We start from the raw sequence: 18753 nt of genomic DNA, 5'->3' as shown, positions 1-18753 counted from the left end.
GAGGGAAAGAGTGGAGGTTTGCAGGCCCGGAGCCAGCCAGGCTTCCCCCCGGCAGCAGGGCAGCACCTCTGAGGTCTCCTCTCGCAGCTGGGAGCTGGGGCTCTGCGTTCAGAGGAAACACGGGTGACTGCCAAAACCAGCTTTTACAGCAGTCGCCTTTACCCTCGCTGCCTCGGCACAACAGCATTTGGCACCTGGTTTCAAACTGTTTTTCAGGGTTGCTGGCAGGCTCCTGTCAGTCACAAAAAACTTGGCTTGTGGTTATGAGTTTCCCTGGGACAGTTGGGCTATTTTCCTTACTGCTACTATGCCAGCGCTAAGCCTTGATGAGAAAGAAGTGTGGAGTAGTCCTCAGCTGTATTTCCTGAGGATGTGGTGCAGTGGAAATGGAAAAATGAACATGGATGACCAGAGATGCTAGAATTGGGGTGGCTGAAGGTGATGTCAGTGAGCAAACAGGCAGCATCCTGCAACTGGTGATTACCCCTGTCGAAAGTAAATTTATGACTTTCCTTTGGATTCCAGCTGTCAGTGCTCTACACCTAAAACTTGGTTTTCATTATATGAATGAGATGAAAATCAGTATTCAGCTGTATGTGAAGCTTTGTGTAATCAAGCGCAGGCTATTGCACTTCTACCTGCTGGAGGTCTGCAGACTTTTGTGTTCCTAAGGAAATGTTGGTGTGGGAGCCAAGGCTGTAAATTGTCTTTCACATGTTTGTGTCTGTATGACTTTGACATTTCAGTGTATGCCATAGCAGTATTTAGTAGAGGCATATTTGCATAGCTGGTATTTGAAATTTGCTGTTTGTTTTTAAGGGTATGTTAGAGGTGCCATTGTGTGAAATGAAGGGTTTGCTTTTAGGCTCTCTCTCCCCCGCCCCTTCTTTTCTCTTTAATGAGTTTTCATTCATTCTGCCTTTTTTGGGATGCCCTCATACTTTCTCCATCCCTAGAGGCTTGTGGTTTGATTAAAACTAACCTGAACCAACAGAGTACTAACATGATACCAGCACAAGGCAGATGGAGAGAAAATGTTCAATTTAACTTAGCAACACCCTTTGCTTGGAATAATGTGCTCATGAGATCAGCAGCTGTGTAATCACCCTGGAGTTGTATAGCTACATGTCCTTTTTAACATCTGTTAGCCAAGCTAAATGTAAATGTAACAGTTCCTAGAGGTCTCTTGGTTCAAAATTAATGATGAATTACGGTAAAATATTAAGGTATGTCCTCCCTCCCCCCTTCTGTGCCAAATCAAATGCTGATACAGGGTTGGCTGGAGCCTGGTAAACTACAGAGTAGCAGATGATAAACCTTCTTTCTTAGTATAAGTAATTTGAGCATATATTTATATATAGCAATTTCATCTTATCTTTGAGTGACAGAGACACAAAATGATGATTTCTCTTTTTTCCTTTTCCCCCATCTCTCCGATCTGATGTGTGAGAGAAAACAGCTTAATGAAAACTCACTCAGCATGTGGGCATGAGTAGCAGTTCTGTCTTTGAAGTATCCTGGATAGGAGACACTTGGAATTGGCCTCATAAGAGCCTTAGCCTGGTGATGCAGAGTGCATGTGTCTTCGTTTTCTCTAGAGACATTGGATTTCTACTAGCATTAGCTTTTTGTTTTCATAATCTGCCCAGAGCTCTGGGCAGTGTATGTATGTATATCCAGATAATTAATATGTACACATAAATACTTTAAGATTCCCTTTCAATACTATTAATTTGAGTCTCTAAAAGATTCTAGGGTGAATTTCTCCTACTAAATGAAAGGCATATTTGATATTTGTCATATCAAAAGCAATATGCTCCTCTTTAAATCAAAGTTTTCACGTTATGAAGTGAGGAAAAACACGGAAAATGTAATGTAGTCTTGATATGTAGTCTAAAGTATGTGTAACTATTTTCTATTCGTGGTTGTCTTGCTGATAAATTTTACTTGGAAACCAGTTGGAAGCTCATGTAGAATGGAGTGTAGTATTTCTCTTGTATAACATCCTGTATTAAATGAGCAGATGCCAGCTTTTGCCAATGGAAATTTGGGTGTCCTCGAGACAGGCTTTTGAAGGAATTGTTTCTGGACATGACAATGGTTAATTATACTGATACTGCATGCAGAAGTGCAGGATGCTAAGATTTTGTCAAGCATGGACAGAAAAACATTGTTCTTTCCGAATAACAAAATACAGGTATGCTCGCTTCTCTGAGGAAGCAAATAGCAGCTCTGTAGTTTCCTTTGAGGTGGTGGTACCTAAACTAGTCTTATGCAGCCATCAGGCTCTCGTCATGCATAGACCTTAGCTTGAGGGTAGGTGCAACTACGTATAAAACAGTTATTATTTTTATATACTATTTGCACTGCTATACTTTTATATAACTAAAAGTCAGCCAAACAAACAGAACTATTTCAAAGGCAGTTGATAAGGGGGCATGTTAGTTAGGCACATAAGTAGACATCTAAAGTTTTCTTGAACATAGGAGTGCTCAAGATCACTCTTCCAGCCTAGAGACTGAAATGCAGACAGACCATAGCCAAGGAACTTATCAACTCTCTGAAGGATTATTTTTCCATTATAATTGAAGATTATTATTATTTTTGTGCCCCAAAATGTGATAAAGTAAAATAAGACCTGTTTGGGAAGAAACCCATGTGCATATATCTAAAAGTAGGTTGGTATTGGAAATACTTTTCATTGGCAAATAGCTGCTTTATGTTATGCTAATCTGTATCTCTGTATCTGCTAAATAAATTCACCTCAAGGGAGTGAGTAAAGCTAAGTTTTCAACAAAATGCAGCACTCAAATCCTAAGCTAGATGCTCAGATTTGGGAAAAAAAAGACTTGATACATCATATAGTTAATGAATTCTTGGTGACTTTTACTGTGTCTGAGAAATATGTATCCTGATTTAAGTGCATACATGGAAACAACTGCTTTGAAGATCTAACCCACAAACAAGTCTTTCTAGGTTTTATTGGCATAAACTATGAAACTGTTGCCATCAATGTTTGTTGGTCACTTCATGTGTTCAGTTTAGGTAAACATCAGAAGTATAAATATGAGCCTAGTCCTGAGGGCAGCTGTCAATAGCAAGGAAATGTTGCCTGTTTGGGGAGACTGAGTTACAAAATTATTTACTTCTGTTTCTTCTAAAAGTAGAAAAGTACTTTTAGAACCTACTTTGTATGTTCCTGAACTGCATGGTGTGTAAGTTCTTTTTTTAAGAAACAAGAACAAAATGTGAATCCCACCAAAATACTTAATATGGCAAATCTTAAACTCAAACACTCAAACCACTGCAATGGAAAGAAGTAAAATAGTCCCTCTAGCGTACTGCTGCTGTAAGTATGCATAGTAGTATCTGATGTGATTTACTGAAGAGTGTGGCTGCAGGAAATTACAAAATAACGTTTCGGCAAGGAATATGAAAGTGCTTACATGAACTGGAGAGTCTGGCCTACAACAGTAAGTCAAGTGAAACAATGATAAATACCAAGCCAAAAAAAATATCTGCTGTTAGAGTAATTCATGAAGTAAGAAGTTAATATGTAGTGTGAGACTGTTACTCTTGCCAGCTGCACCCGAAACATGAATGAGGAGCAGAGCCACTCGCTGGGGTGTGAGCTGAGGTACGCTTCCTCTTTCACGGCTGTAGATTTGAATTTCGTGTCGTATTTTGCATAAACTGGCTATATTCTGAAAAACAAACTTGGATGTTCGCATCTTCTTGAAGAGAGTATGGCTTTGATGTGACTTCTAAAGACTTGCTTAACCTCTGTCTGACAGTATTAGTCAGTGCAAAGGAGCTGTATTGAGGCGGATGCAGGTGGGGCTTCCTTTTATGCCTGAAAGTCTCTTGCTAACATCTCCCAGTTTCAGGTTCACTGCAGGAGAGTTACTGAGTTTTCCAGTGTGAAGGGATGTAGTCCTTGCAGGATGTTTTGGAATATAAACGTTTCTTTTTTCATGTGTCATAGCAAGCCAGAACATTTATACGAATCTTTACTCAGTGTCTTGTTTTCACTGCCCGTTCCAGGTAATAGCATGTGTGCAAAGGCCCTGCAGCGCTTTGAACGCTTGTCTGTTGCAGACTAGAGCCAGCCATGGAAGCCCTGTTGTTCTGGACTTTGTACAAGCAAGGAGCGTGACTTTTGCACTTAAGCTAAGATCCAGTTTAGCCTAATTCCAAGGTATAGGGGCATTCGTCCGAGTCCTTGCTGTGGAAGAGAACTGGGCAATCATTTAGGGTTAAATGGGTAAAACAGATTAAAGCTCCACTGAAAGGAAGAGAGCAAGGCGAGAAAAGGACATGAAAAGCATGAAATTGAATGTTATGGACTGTCATGTGTGTGGTACACAGTAATTTTGGAGTTCAGAGTTGCATTATATTATATATATAGCTTTCCTCACGTCAGCTATATAGGGCTTCAAACGCACTGTTCTGAAAAACTCCTGAATCTTTCTTTGTCAGTTTGTTGAAAATCAGACATTTTGCTTGGTTAAGTTTGATTGTTATGATGAATGTGTATTGAAAGTCTGATTGTTTTTCTGACAACTCAGCCCATGCACAACTGTGACCTTCTCCATGGACCTAGAAATTTGGGAACTCTTAAGAGTTCCTGCAGTGGCTCAGAACTGAAGAACTGAAATTTCATGTGGAGGGAGAATCTTTCTTTGCCCCACTTCGTGTTGGAGCAAATACACTTACGCGTATGTGATGTTGAAATAGTGTGTTGACCAGAAGTGATAGTTTCACATATGTTTACTTGTGTAAGTATTCCTGACATTTTCTCACAGTTCTGTAAGGAAACCACAAGACCAAGAAGACAATTCCTCAGCAGAAACCATTCTGTTTCTTGACAGAGTGCTGTTTTAAGCTGTGCTTTAATAGGAGTGGTCAATGGGCAAGCTTACCTTTTATTTTGTGGAAGTCATGTCTGTTTTCAGTTATGTATTTTAATCTCAGATGCACACTGGGGTGGTTAGTGGACCTAAGTTCTTAATTGTTTTGTTTTGAAATAGAACAGTAGGAGTCTCTGCCCATTACCTTTCCCCTTCTGTGATGCCAGCGTGGCCACACTTTATCACATACTTCTGGAGAATGCAGTGTGTCTCTGAGATACTGACAGCTGTTGTGATGATTACCGTTTTCTTCTTAGTGGATTATCCAGTGATCAGTTTTTGATAGAAGTCTGCCCGTTGTCTTCCTAGCGTGTTAGTTTGCTTCTCCATTCTAAGAGCAGTGAAAATTATTAACAATGTTCTATTGTCTCTAGTCATATAGTTCCTTTCTCTCTCCTTTTCTGTGCGTGCATTTTCTCATAAACACTTCTCTGGTTTCCTCAGTGTGTGTTGGTGTCCCCTCCCCGTCCCCCCCCCTTTTTTTTCTTCCATAAATGAAGGTTTCACATCAGTTCCTGAAAAAGTTTTTCTATTCCTCTTAATTTATAAGTTTTGATTTTCTTTGTGTACATATTGATAGCTGTAAAATGTAATTTGGCAGTACATTTTGAGAATAACATTTTCTAGTTATCTTTCTGAAATCCGTAATTTTGTTCTGTACAGGTCTTTTCTGTGTTATCTTGAAGCAACCATAATTAGCTGTGAAGAGTAAGCCATACTTCTGCTGGGTTTGATGATGCTAGATAAGTGAGAATTCCTCTAAGGGAAAGGGTTTGTGTGGGTGGAGTAGTTTGCTAAAGATTTTCTGTGTGCTGGGAAATAACACGTTGAAACAAGAAAGGGATATTTAGTTCACCAGACTTGTCCCCCTCTCTGTTTCAATAATCATTAAATCTCTTTCCGTGTGATTCTTGCCAATCAATGTTCACCCATCTGTCAGGACAGATCATTTTGTTAGCTATTGAATTTTCAGTTAACTTCTGATAGTGTCTTTTCTTGTGCGGCTTAGCAGTCCTGCACTGGGATTCTCGCAGGTGTGCAGAGGCAAGTTCTTGTCTGATACAGGTACCAGAACTCCCCTGCAACAGCAAGGCTTTTTAAAGGAGTCTTTTTTCCTTTTTGACCTTTTGTAATGTGACAGTTTTAAATTAACTTTAATCAACTTGTCATTCACAATTTCCAAAACTTACTCTAGGCTGTATTGCAGTTCTTCAATTCGTAGTGCCATTAATGTGCCTGTACCTTTGATTATGTTCATAGCATATTTATTTGTTTTTATTATTCCTTGACTGTTTTGAAGGGCAAAACCAGATTTTCTGTGACGTTAATTTTCATAGCAGCTTAAATGAACCCAAAGTGTTCCTTTCACAGGAGTTATATAACGTAGTTCGTTCTGAATATTGCTCATCTGCATATGAGCACTCCTGATTCACTCTGGAGGCTTTGTAACTTCAGTCTAAGCTTTTGTAGTTGGTGATTATTCTCTGTGGTTTTTACTTTGTCATTATCCTGTGTAAACATGTCATTGTCCTTCCTTTGAGAGCTGTACTTTTAACTCTGTGTTTTGTGGTCAGGTTAGTCTTGTAATTAGAATTTCAAAAATAAATAATTTTAATTGTAGAGATTATTCCCATATGCTTATGGAACTTAGAATTGCTATACTGAATTTTGATATGACTGATAAAAACCTCTTTTGGCGGTTTCACTTCAGCCTGATAGGGATTTTAAATTGTAAAGACCCAACCTGAAACTCCTGGGAAGTTCAGAGGAACCTTGTCATTGGAAGTACAGAAATTCAGATAGGGCGTCGTTTTGGCTGTTTTTCTCTCTCTCTAGCAAATAAGACTTGCCAATCTAATAGTGCTCAAAATAAAAGAAAATATTTGCGATGGAGAGGATGTGCTAGGCACAGTACAAGTTGGTTTTGTATTATTACAGCTGATGTCACATACATGGAGTTATTTTGTTCATGTGTACATGTATTCTATGCTCCCTATTGTGTAACCTTGAGCACTTATAGGAGGTGTGTTCTTAGAACGAGATCTTCCATACTGCGGCCACCTTCTAAAAATAAACAAAGCTTACGGGTTCAAATGTGCAGCTTCTTTAACTGTTTGGCTAATAAGAGATTACCTTTTCTTTGTAAGCCAGTCGTGAATAGATTGTTTTCTGCTAATTTGGCATTTGGCTCCCTCTTCTGGCCAGTGTTTGTGAAAGCTCGAATTCATACTTGGATTTTCTTTCTGGAGCTACAATTAAAAACAAGTCTTCAGAGCAGTCTGTAAGGTAAAACTTGATTACAGTTGCATACAGGTCCAGCTGCAGATTGTATGTCTAATTTGTGACATATATGGCCTAGTTTCAATCCACTTAAATTGGCTTTTACTTGTCCTAAAACTTGTAAATAAGAGATTTTTCTTTTCTTCTCTTTGTGCTCCTATCACATCCCTCAGTACAAAAGCTCTGAAGACCACCTCATGGGAAATCTGTGGAAGTTCAGTGCACTAAGTGTTTGGCACAGCCAGATTCTGTGTCTGTTTATATCATTCGATATGAAATGGTGTTACTGATAATTAAATAATAGAGAACAAAATGCTTTATTGCTTCAGTTCTACAACTAATCATGTTTTCTGTTTCCTCCTTCTCCAGGTGATAGAAACACTTTCAAAACTTTCTCGCACTCCTATTGCATTAGGCACAGGAATAAGGTATGTTATTGCCCTAGTGAATGGTGGGAATAATGCCTCCTGCATGATGCTCCTTGGAAAAGTTGTTAGAGGCAGTATAGTCAGTGTCCCCTAGTAAGAACAACTCTGTTTGTAAACCAAATTGCCCAGTCACCAGCTAGCCAAGGCTCTGGACCTCTGAGGAGCTACAAAGGGTATCTTCTTCCTCTGGTTACCCTTACTTGGAGTGTCTGAACTACATTTATATCTTGTGCTGAAACACGAGGTGAAAAAACAAGCAGTCAGTATTACAAAACTTGTGTGATAGTTGTGACACATGGATTGTCAGTCAGGCTGATGCAGTGCTGATCTATGTAAAGACAAGTAGGTTTTTTCTTTTTCCCTTCTAAAAATCAGTAAAATTGCTAAGTTTGTGAGATTCCCATTTTCAAAAAGAAACCAAAAACGCTCAACCAGATCTAACATCATGAACTATAATTGTGGACTCTGAGACAAGGTGAAAGACTTCATGCTTTGATGTTCTCTGTCTTTTTGAATGATTTGATTCAGCAGTCTTACATATCAATGTATGATGTTTATAAAACATAGATAAAATTCCTTCACCGGTCCTGTAATCCATGTCCTATGCTAACAAGAGTAGTTAATATTTTCCGTTGAAAAACTGACAGTGATGTGTATTAGTAGTGATTTATAACAACCCCATCCAGAAGGGTTTTTTATTATATTAAGTATCAATTCATATATAGGAGTCTAAATACATGTATACTGTTCATCAGAGAAAGAGGGGAATGTACAAACACATTAAAATACTGTAATCTGTGTGAAAATTTTAGAAACCAAACAAAAACCCACTATGTGACTAGACTAGTGCTCTTTATAATTCATGTTATTTTTCTTTCTATAGGCCCTTCCCTACAGAAGAAAGCATTGATGATGAGGATATCTACAAAGGTCTTCCTGATTTAATAGAGTATGTTGTAAATCTTTAGTTAAATTTAAGATTTTGGTTGCATGCTATTATTTATATGACGTTATAGAACACGTAGTTTTAATAAGAATGGGATAAGTATTTGATTTAAAAATAATTTGTTAGCCATTATCCTGAGGAATTAATTATGAAAGCTTATCAGAATAGTTGTAATACATTTATATATGTAAGGAAGCATGTTTCATAGAGGGCGCTGATAGCAAAGTAAATCATGAATGTGTTTTTAAATTATCTGTTTGTACTATGAGAATGCTTTCATAGAATTATAATATCAGTTGTAAGGGACCCAAGGAAATGGTCTTGAACTTGCAAAGAAAATGTGTGTTTGAATCATAAATCAAGTGGTTCATTTCCCTAAGGTCAATGAAATTCTTTCTATGAGTGCATTTACCTCTCTGGGTAAGTGTTTGCAGGATTATTAATTATTGCCAATTTTCACATTGGCTTTGAGGTACAAGTCAGATAGATGTGAGCATACTGTATAGTATTGAATGGTAGACTGCAGCTTTATTTTGCAGGCTGGTGACATAAATACATCTGGGCATAAAAAAATTGTCAGGAAGAACTACTCTTGTATCCTATGGCTAGGATCTCTCAAGGTCCATTAGGAATGATATTGGACAAGAGCTAGGATTAGAACTCACTGTCCCAAAGCTCAAAGTTCACTAGTGCTCATCTGGCTCTATCTTGGCTCTGGACACATTGCATGTCGCTTGCTGTGATGTGATGAAGTAACTGCTGTTCATACAGTGGATTTGTTTCTTTACTTCCTATAAAGAAGGGAAACCGCACTGTGGTTGGCATCGCTCAATTTATTACCTTCCCTGCAAAGTCCATCCTTGTGTCCTGCAGCTGACTGGCTGTCTCACAGATAGCTGCTGTTCACTCTGTGTAGCTGAACGTGCAGAAGGTAGGAGTTGCAGGCTCCTCTGAGGCGCCAGTGGGCTAGAGGTGATGTCCTCATCTCTTACGTGTGGTGGCATTAGCACTGTTTGAAAATAGTATTTCTATCGGTTCTTAAATAGGTATACGAATTCAGTGCTGGGAGACAGTCTTTCATTAAAAAAAAAAAGTTAAATCATACCAAAGAAATTGAGATTCGTAGCTCTTCTTTTGCATCAAATTACAAATATTACTCACTGAAATTTGATAGTTACGTGCTGTCTCACTTGTGGAGGAAGCAATTCAAGAAGTGTTCTCTTCATAGAAACAAAAGGGCCAGTGAATGATGCAAATAGCCCACAGTTTTTAGTTTCTCTTAGTTAGTAAGTATATTTGACTACAATTAGTTTAATTGTCCTCGAGTTTAAACAGTGTCTAAAAAATTTAGAATGAATTTAAGGCTTTCTGTCAGAAAGAGTTGTAGTAGTTAAATGTTTTGATTCTTTCTCTGCCTTTTTGCCAGCTTTTGTTCCCTGGAGCATAGGTGGTAAAAAGGAGTGTGTGTGCTGCATCTGACACAGCTGCTAGTGTTTAATGTGAATGTTAGAACACCATCCTCACTGGTGCAAGCTGAAATGTTTGACTAACCTGGGACACCCGAGCTTTCTAGCTCTCCTGGAGCACGGTACCTGTTGGAAAAGGAAGGGATGTGAGCAATTTCTGTCTTTTGTTGAATCCCCCAAATATATTTTCTTAATCATTCCATCTGTTGAAACTTCTAACGCTTGCTTACTTTATCCTTCTGATGTCCTCGATTTAAAAAACAAAACAAAACCAAAAAAAAACCCCACGTAAACAAACCAACCAACCAAATTTAATGAGAAATAGAAGAAATCACTTGGTTTCTGTATATAGTCCTGACTATAGACATCATGATTTTGTTTGGCATTTCCAAGTAGTCCATGTGGTAGCTGTGTTTTCAGCAATTCTCATTCACTTTTATTTCTTTGAAATCATTAGTTTGCCAGTAGGGCTTCTGATGTCCTGTTCTTGAGTACTAATGACCCACTTACAGAAATGGTTGTCCTTCCTAGTTCTAGTGGACCGATCTTCAAACTGGTTTTTGCTCTGCAGGATTTCAGTGTTGTCTTCCAACAGTGAAAATCTCAGAATTATCAGCACACCTGAACAAGTCTCTGTATTATTATGACTGGACTGCTTTTAGTATCTTTTAGAGTTCTTTTGTAGACATACCTTAAGAAATGTGGGTGAAAGATATTACGGGCTTGATATGGTCCTAGTGCAAAGTAGGCAAAACTCCAGCAAGACTGACTCTAATGAAGCTGAATTAGCTAAGGGTAGAGCTGAGCATTGACTTTATGCTGAGGTATTTCTGTAGTCTGAGTAACAGGAGGACACTTCTTGTGCATACTGTATTTTGTTGAACTGTCTGATTCTCAGTTTGAAAGGTTGCTTTTTTCATTTTTGGGTAGCTGAAGGTTGCCATGAGGTGATGAAGATATTCGCTTATGGTGTAGAGGTACAGACTCTCAGTTGCTCGCTCTGCAGTCTAGTGTATGTTACCCCAGATAATCCTTTCTGTAGGCAGCGAGGAGACCTGTATCAGTCTCACATCCCAGTGCAGTGGGATGCAGGGCAGTAGGGAGAGGCAGCACCTCTTTATTGGATGTGGTGAGAAAAACAACGAAGAGAAGAGAGCAGCTGGACAGTACCTCGTGACAAAACTGTCCCAACAAGGTGCTTTTGGGGCCTGGTTTAGTTCCTATGTGATTCTAAATTCGTGCAGTCTTCAGTGTTGTGTTGATTTTGTACAATTGTATTTTAAATGTGTCGAGGAACCAAAATTAATGTATTTTATTTCCCTTAATTTTCTTTAGATAGTTCTATTAATTAATCTGTTTGTTTACTGTAGAAATCTTTTTCTATGAGGAGTGGTCCCTTGCAGAGCTGATGGTAATTTGCCTGTGCGGAACAATTTTTTTTAATTGTTTCTTCCTTTCAGTGAAACTGGTGTTGATGAAGATGAAGAGTTGTATGATTGCGTCTATGGAGAAGATGAAGGTGGGGAGGTTTATGAAGACCTAATGAAAGATGAAGCAGCACAGCAACCTGTACGTTTTCCAGTTCCTAGCTATTTTTGAGCAATAGTAGTTATATTTTTGAAAGTTAATATTTGTGAAATTATCTCTTTATGGCTAGTTTCACTTAAAAATCACTCATGCTCAGTTGCATCTGGAGCTTTAATGTGCAGAGCATTATCTCCTATGTAAGACTTTGCAGGCTGTTTTGTCAAAGGGTCGAATGTTAATGTTGTGGTTTAACCCCAGCTATGACCACACAGCCGTTCATGCAGTTCTCCCCTTTTCCCAAGAAGGGCAGAGAGAAGAGGGAGAAAAGGGGAGGGGGAGAGAAAGAAAGGAAAAAAACCTCATGGGTTGAGATAAAGACAGTTTAATAGAACAATAACAGAAAAGGAAAAATAACAATAATAATAATAATAATGGTAAAAGAATATACAAGATGCAAGTCACTGTCACCACCCGGTAAATCGGTGAATTGGCACCATCCTGAGCAGAAATTGTGTGTACACCCACCTCCCCTCGGCTGCCCCCATTTATATACTGAGCATGATGTCTATGGTATGGAATGTTTCATTGGCCATTCCATCGTTCTGTCTAGGCTCCTTCTCAGCTTCTATGGGAGGCTGAAAAAAGTCCTTGAAAAATATAAGCATCACCTGCCAACAACTAAAACAATGTGCATTATTGACATTTCTTTCATACTAAATCTGAAACACAGCAACAACTAGAAAAAAAAATAGTTAACTCTATCCCAGCTGAAACCTGGACAGTTAGCTATGGCAATTTTTTGAAATAAATGTAATTTTTAAATGAAATATAATAATTGATTATTTGGTTTAGTTTGCCAGTTATGAATAGTAACATTTACCATCTATTTTAAGAGCAATTAAATTAACTGCTTACTTCAAAGTGTCCTGCTTCCAAATGTAAGTTATAATACCGTGAAATGCTGTTGTTTCAGCCATAATTTGGACAACTAATCTAACAGGGACAACTGATAATGGTTTCATACCAATGAAATTCCTGCTTATTCAACCATGTAGTTTTTGTTGATCATTATTTTAGTCTTACTGAGAATGGGATAAATAGCTTATTTACTTTATCATATAAAGATACCATGTTCAGTTTTCAAAACTGCCTTTAAAAAAATCTAAACTTGGGCAACAAAATTTGCTTGCTAATTGGGAGAAACTCTAATGTACTTGTCTGCCCTTCCTCAGAGATGTGCTTTCTGATCTGGAAAACATTAATCTCTGGCCATGACAGGGTATGTTGTTTTGGACAGTTGTTTTCTTCCTCTATATTGACATGAAGCTATGTTATGCTTCCTGTTGTCTTAAGTTGGAAACTTGCCTCTGCTTTTCTGTATTGCTTTTTAGTAATATAGTGTCATGGTTTGACCCCAGCCAGCAACTAGGACCACGCAGTCTCTCAATCGAGCCCCTTCCCCCGGCCAGAAGAGCAGGGAGAAGATGAGGGGGAAAGGGAAAAAATACGTTGTGTGTTGGGATGAGGACAGTTTAATAGAAGAATAACAGAAAAGGAAAATAACAGTAATAATGGTAAAAGAATATACAAGACACAAGTCATTCTCACTGCCTGGTGAATTGGTTGCCCAATCCAACCCAAGCAGAGATCACGGATTCCCCTCCCTGGCCAACCCCCATTTGTATACTGAGCATGATATGATGTCTATGGTATGGAATATTCCATTGGCCATTCTATTGTTTTCCCTATGCTGCTTCCCATCTTCTATGGGAAGCTGAAAAAAGTCCTTGACTAGTATAAACATCACTTAGTAACAACTAAACCACTACGCATTATTGACGTTCCTTTCATACCAAATGTGAAAACACAGCAACCACTAGAAAGAAAACTATCTCAGCTGAAACCAGGACATATAGTTACATGGAGAAGCAAGAAATTCTAAAGGTCTTAGTCTTTGGTGGTGGTGCTGGTGGTTTGGTATTTTTGGTTGTGTGTTTTTAGGTTTTTTTTAAACCCTTGTGTATCTTTTCAATACAAGTATAGGAGATAGCTAATGTGATTTGTGTTCTCTGCTTTTATGGTGATTCCCCAAAGTTACCACTTTGGGAAGATTACTGCTTTGTTTTAATCTCTATTGTTTTGAGTATAACGATATTGTTTTCAAGCCTGTTTTTCTGCTAATACAAAATCCTGCAGGTAATGCATGTAAATTAAGGATGAGATAAAAAGAAAGTTACGTTAGTTTTTCACATTTTGCTTAATTTTGTTTACCTCCTAAAGTTTAGAGTATTCAATGAAAGCCAAATAAAAAATTGAGTTGAGAAAACACTGTTTTGTATCTAATGAAGTTGCATTCACCTGTAGGCAGGATGTTTCAGAAAAGCGTTTGAATCATAGAAAATCTTTACTGTGATCTTGTTTTGAGTTTTTATTTTATACTGAAACTCAAAATGTGTTACGTTTTGGGTTTCACATAATGAGCGTGGGTGGCTTTTTTTTTTTTTTAATTCAGCCATAACAGTTGGTAATCTCTGGCAGTTGGTAGTGTGTAAACTTTCCGTGATTCTTTCTTTCCTGTCACAAATGTCGCTCTTGCATATCTGTGTTTCTAGCAAATAATTAATATAGCAATCAGAACTCTTATGTTCTAATTTTAGTTGCATCTTACCCTAGATACTTCAGATTGAACAGGCTTGTATTTGTTTCTTATAGAAAGTAAATGAAAACTGAGAACATGGTACAGCAAAATATTTTTTCCACAACATGTAATGAATGGAGACATTACAATTGTTTTGCTGTGACAGCATTCTTGAATGTGGTAATTATTTCTGGTTTGAGATAATTTCCTCTCAGGTTTATAAATACATGGCATGCTAACATGATAATTTTGTGCAGTTCTTTCATTTGATTCCTATGTGAGAATTCCTTGCATATGAAAACACTAGCGCAGGACAATCTTCAAGTAGATTTTTTTTTTTTTTAGAAGAACCCAATACCTTTCAGAGTCTCCAACAGCAGCCGAAATGCTTTGCATCTCCCTCATCCTTGCTTTATTGTTGTTATGTTGTGAAGTAAACTGTTCTGCTATATTTGTCGCAGCTGATAAGGGTGGCACTTTAATGTTTGTTACAGGAAAATTAATAACTGCACCAATTGGGTTTTAAAGAGGAATTTCTGAGATAATGCAGCACCTGGTAGATGAGAGTGAGAAGCCATGTTCCAGTTGCAGGAGCTGCTTCTAGAGTCCCATGGAGACAAACAGAGAAGGTTGAAGGAGATATATCAAAACAGCAAATAAAAGTGTGTACAGTGACAAAGCGGTATGTGCCTGTATGATTTGCAGCTTGGCATCTAGTTTAGGCAGTAGGAATACATTTCTCACTCTTCAAGGTGGCCAAGCAGTATCACAGGAGCTGTATGTGGCTCATGGACAGTTTAAGCGTGGTTTGCTATTTGCTGTGGTATGCTTAGCAGGCATGTTAGCAGGCGTGTCAAGTAGACTGATAGCAAAGAGAGGTAGTGGAAGCTGTCTAGCTCTTGGACATAGTAAGAACTAATTGTTAAAGCTTCAGTCTAGAAGTTTTGGTATTCCTGGAGGAGAACAGTCTTTTGTTTAAAAGCTAAACATCTTTTTCTGCATGGAAAGAACTGTAGTACTAAATTTCTAGTCCTGACTCCCCCTCTATCTGAGTCATCAGATCTATTATGTGCAGTATGTGGATTTCCTACACTGGGTGAAAAAAGGTAAGATACAGTCAGGGATACGCTGAAGGACGTCTTGGAAGGATGTTACAAATTGATAAATGGGCTTCAGAAAGGATATACTATTGCTTATTAAGCCACTGCTGTCATGGTTTCAGTTGGGATAGAGTTAACTTTTCCACTAGCCGCTAGTATAGTGCTATGTTTTGGATTTGGGATGAAAGCGATGTTGATAGCACACTGATGGTTTTGGTTGTTGCTAAGCAGTCCAGGCCTTTTCTGCTCCTCATGCCGTCCTGCCAGCAGGCATGCTGGGAGGGCACAAGAAGTTGGGAGGGGATAGAGCTGGGACAACTAACCCCAACTGACCGAAGGAATATTCCATGCCATATGACATCGTGTTCAGCATATAAAGGTGGAGGAAGGGGGGGACGTTCAGAGTAATGGCGTTTGTCTTCCCAAGTAACTGTTACGCGTGATGGAACCCTGTTTTCCTGGAGATGGCTGAACACCTGCCAACGGGAAGTAGTGAATGAATTCCATGTTTTGCTTTGCTTACGTGTGCGGCTTATGCTCTACCTATTAAACTGTTTATCTCAACCCATGAGTTTTGTCGCTTTCACTCTTCTGATTCTCTTCCCCATTCCAACCAGGGAGGGAGTGAGCGGCTGCGTAGTCCTAGCAGGGGATGTGGGGTTAAACCATGACGTTGTTGTTTTTGGAGAAAACATTTTGGATCAATTATTGCTTTTAATTGTAAGAGCCTATCCAGTTACTCTGTCAGGTCTCCAAGCTGACCTATATGTCTCCAGATGTTTTAAGTCTTCCTTGACATGAATGCTTCTATACCTTCTTGCAAGTATTTACTCTTTTATTTGAAATCAGATTTGCAAGTTATGGAAGCTGTAATGCTGTAAATCTGATCTTCAGTAAGAGCGCTTGTAAACTATTTTTATAGAGTCCTGTGCTGATAATTAGTTCAATTTCCTATGAGTCTGGTGGTTTATGTGGAAAAATCCCAGGGTCTCACTGAAGATGCACGCATACATATGCAAGAGCTGAACTTAGAGGTCATTGCACTTCCTGATTTGTGGATGTACTCATATTGTGTCTGAAGAGAAAGCTCCCCTTGAGAACTAAAAGGGAAAACCCGTAAATAAGTGCAAGGATTAGACTGAATTCAATATTTATGGCAATGCAAAGTTACTTACGTGACTTAGCCCCATTAAGTTTAATGGAATTATTAACTGCTGAGTATTTTAAATAAGATTTCTTGGTCTGGATGTAAATTGAATGTGTCCTTGTATTTCAGCTTCCGAAGTACATGCAAAGAGTTCAGTGTTCTATGTCTAAACATTAACTTTTCATAATATTCCTTTGATGCTGAATTGTAGTAAAACTTAAAGTCATCAGCTAATTGAACATTAAAATATTCTTGGTTATTGCTATCATCTTTGGAGGCTGCAATACCAGAAAATTTCAGGAAGCAGTTATCCTAATTGCCAAATTCTAAACAAATAAATGCATTTGTTATCCATTAGGTGCCTGTTAATGACTTAAATTTGACTCTGTTGTAATTGCAGAAATATACTGAAAATGACATAAGGAGCTGCTGTCTTGCTGAAATAAAGCAAACTGAGGAGAAATACACTGAAACTCTGGAATCGATAGAGAAAGTAAGATACTACTTATAGAATTGTAACATATTGTTGTAACACTCTAGAAAATATAATGTTATAGTTGCTGCATGTATATTTTTTTTCTTGCAGTTTTTCATGGTGCCATTGAAAAGGTTTCTGTCAGCATCAGAGTTTGATACTGTTTTCATCAACATTCCTGTAAGTAATTGCATATTTAATGAACAGATGCAAGGTTCATAGCTGGTTATGATAAATCTGTGTTGTATGTTACTGCGCAAGATGATTATTTGAAATATGGTGCATGGTGCATTTATACAGATATTAGGGTAGTTGATAAAAAAAGATATGCACACTATTTCTTTTTTTTTTTTTCTGCTTGAGGGAATAGGATAAGAGAAATGTATTGTCATTTCAGATAGTAAATTGTTATAAATGGGTGTATTTTTGACCCTTAGAAGCTAATAATTTATAGAAGATGCGTTGTCTTATAATATATGCTGGTATTTTAGTGATGGTACAAAATTGTGACTGTTTGGTTACCTACCACTGTATGCTGAGTGGCGCTTTCATGAAGATTTCCATAGCGACTCTGCAAATCTTTGTGTCTACCCTGGCTCTGTCATCATTGAACACATTTTAAAGTTAAGATAACTCACAGTTTTGGATTCAGAATCTGGCACTGGAAAGGGAAAGGAAATCCTCTGTGAAGTGACTAGAAGTCATCTTTATTTGACTGAAATCTTAAAGGTGTCTGTGATTATTACTTTCTTCCATTTCTTTTTGGCTTAATTGTAATAGTATGACAATTTACATATATCTTTAGTTGATGTAAGTATTCAGCAGATGTCTCGATCTGACTTTAAAGGAAGACATCAGACATGGTCTGAAGTCTCTCTCGACACAGACAAATGAAAGGAATATTCTTTTATGAGGCACACTAAAGTAAGGGTCACTGGAGTGTGGCCCATGGGCCATATCAAATCTTTATTGCCTGTGAAAGATCACCTCTGTTTTGGCCATCTCTGGCATGTCCCACAGTCTCTCAGGGCTGTAGGAGGAGGTGCTGGAGACTCTTTTTATTCTGTGGGAACCTGGTCTGTAAGAATGTTTTAGTTGCTGTTCTAGCACCATCCTGATAGAAGCTAAATTACGACAGTTATTACACTGATGATGATACCTGATACCTTGCCATATTTGTCCTGCTATTAAAATTTTCACCCCGAATCTCAATTGTTGTGATTTCCTTCTCTTTGAATACTAGTCCAAAATAATGCCACAGATATCCGTAATCTACTTCTCATCTTGAAGTCTGTCAGCTGCCTGTAGTGATCCCTTTGCTTTAAAAACAAATTTGTGTTCAGTCCTACATTAATGTTTCTTATTCATTACAAATAAGGGCCTGATGTGCCCTACTTAAGTTATTGTAGACCTCCTTCTTGAGGCTCCATTTGCCCAGGCATGTTGACTTATGTGCATTGAATGACGTAAAGCTGGCCAACGTGAAACACTGCACAGGGCTGTAAAAAGGGCTTGCGTGCTGTAACCACAAAGTGAGAGGTCAGCCTACTTACTACTTGTTAACGAAATGTAAGGGGATCTGATCAGAGGAGTGGGAACAAAACCTCTTTACTTGAAACTAGGAAGACACGTAGTAACCTGTTACATTTAGGTTGTTTTACTTTGCTTTTCATTATCAATATTCAGTATTCTGCTGTTACAAGATGGTGCTTATTTCTTACTCCAGTAACATTTCATAGGCATCCAAAAACAGTAAAAGAAATATAGGGCTTACCTAAGCCAAAAATATGTGCAAATGCTTTGTCTGCTCAGACCTTGTCTCTGTGGCAGTTCCTC

General features: G+C 38.2%; 1 protein-coding gene across 1 annotated transcript in view; it reads left to right on the top strand.

Moving 5' to 3' along the window:
- VAV3 (vav 3 guanine nucleotide exchange factor) overlaps positions 1–18753 on the top strand; it is a 165261-nt gene that overhangs the window by 49201 nt on the left and 97307 nt on the right. The window contains exons 3-7 of the mRNA XM_009884919.1: positions 7560–7618; positions 8502–8567; positions 11491–11599; positions 16843–16935; positions 17029–17097. Of these exons, the coding sequence (XP_009883221.1) occupies positions 7560–7618; positions 8502–8567; positions 11491–11599; positions 16843–16935; positions 17029–17097 (396 nt within the window). The remainder of the gene's footprint in view (positions 1–7559; positions 7619–8501; positions 8568–11490; positions 11600–16842; positions 16936–17028; positions 17098–18753) is intronic.

Source organism: Charadrius vociferus, unplaced genomic scaffold (assembly GCF_000708025.1).
Source record: "Charadrius vociferus isolate BGI_N301 unplaced genomic scaffold, ASM70802v2 scaffold163, whole genome shotgun sequence".
NCBI lineage: Eukaryota > Metazoa > Chordata > Aves > Charadriiformes > Charadriidae > Charadrius > Charadrius vociferus.
The sequence above is the reverse complement of the archived record's forward strand: the minus strand, read 5'-3'. Positions and strand labels throughout refer to the sequence as shown.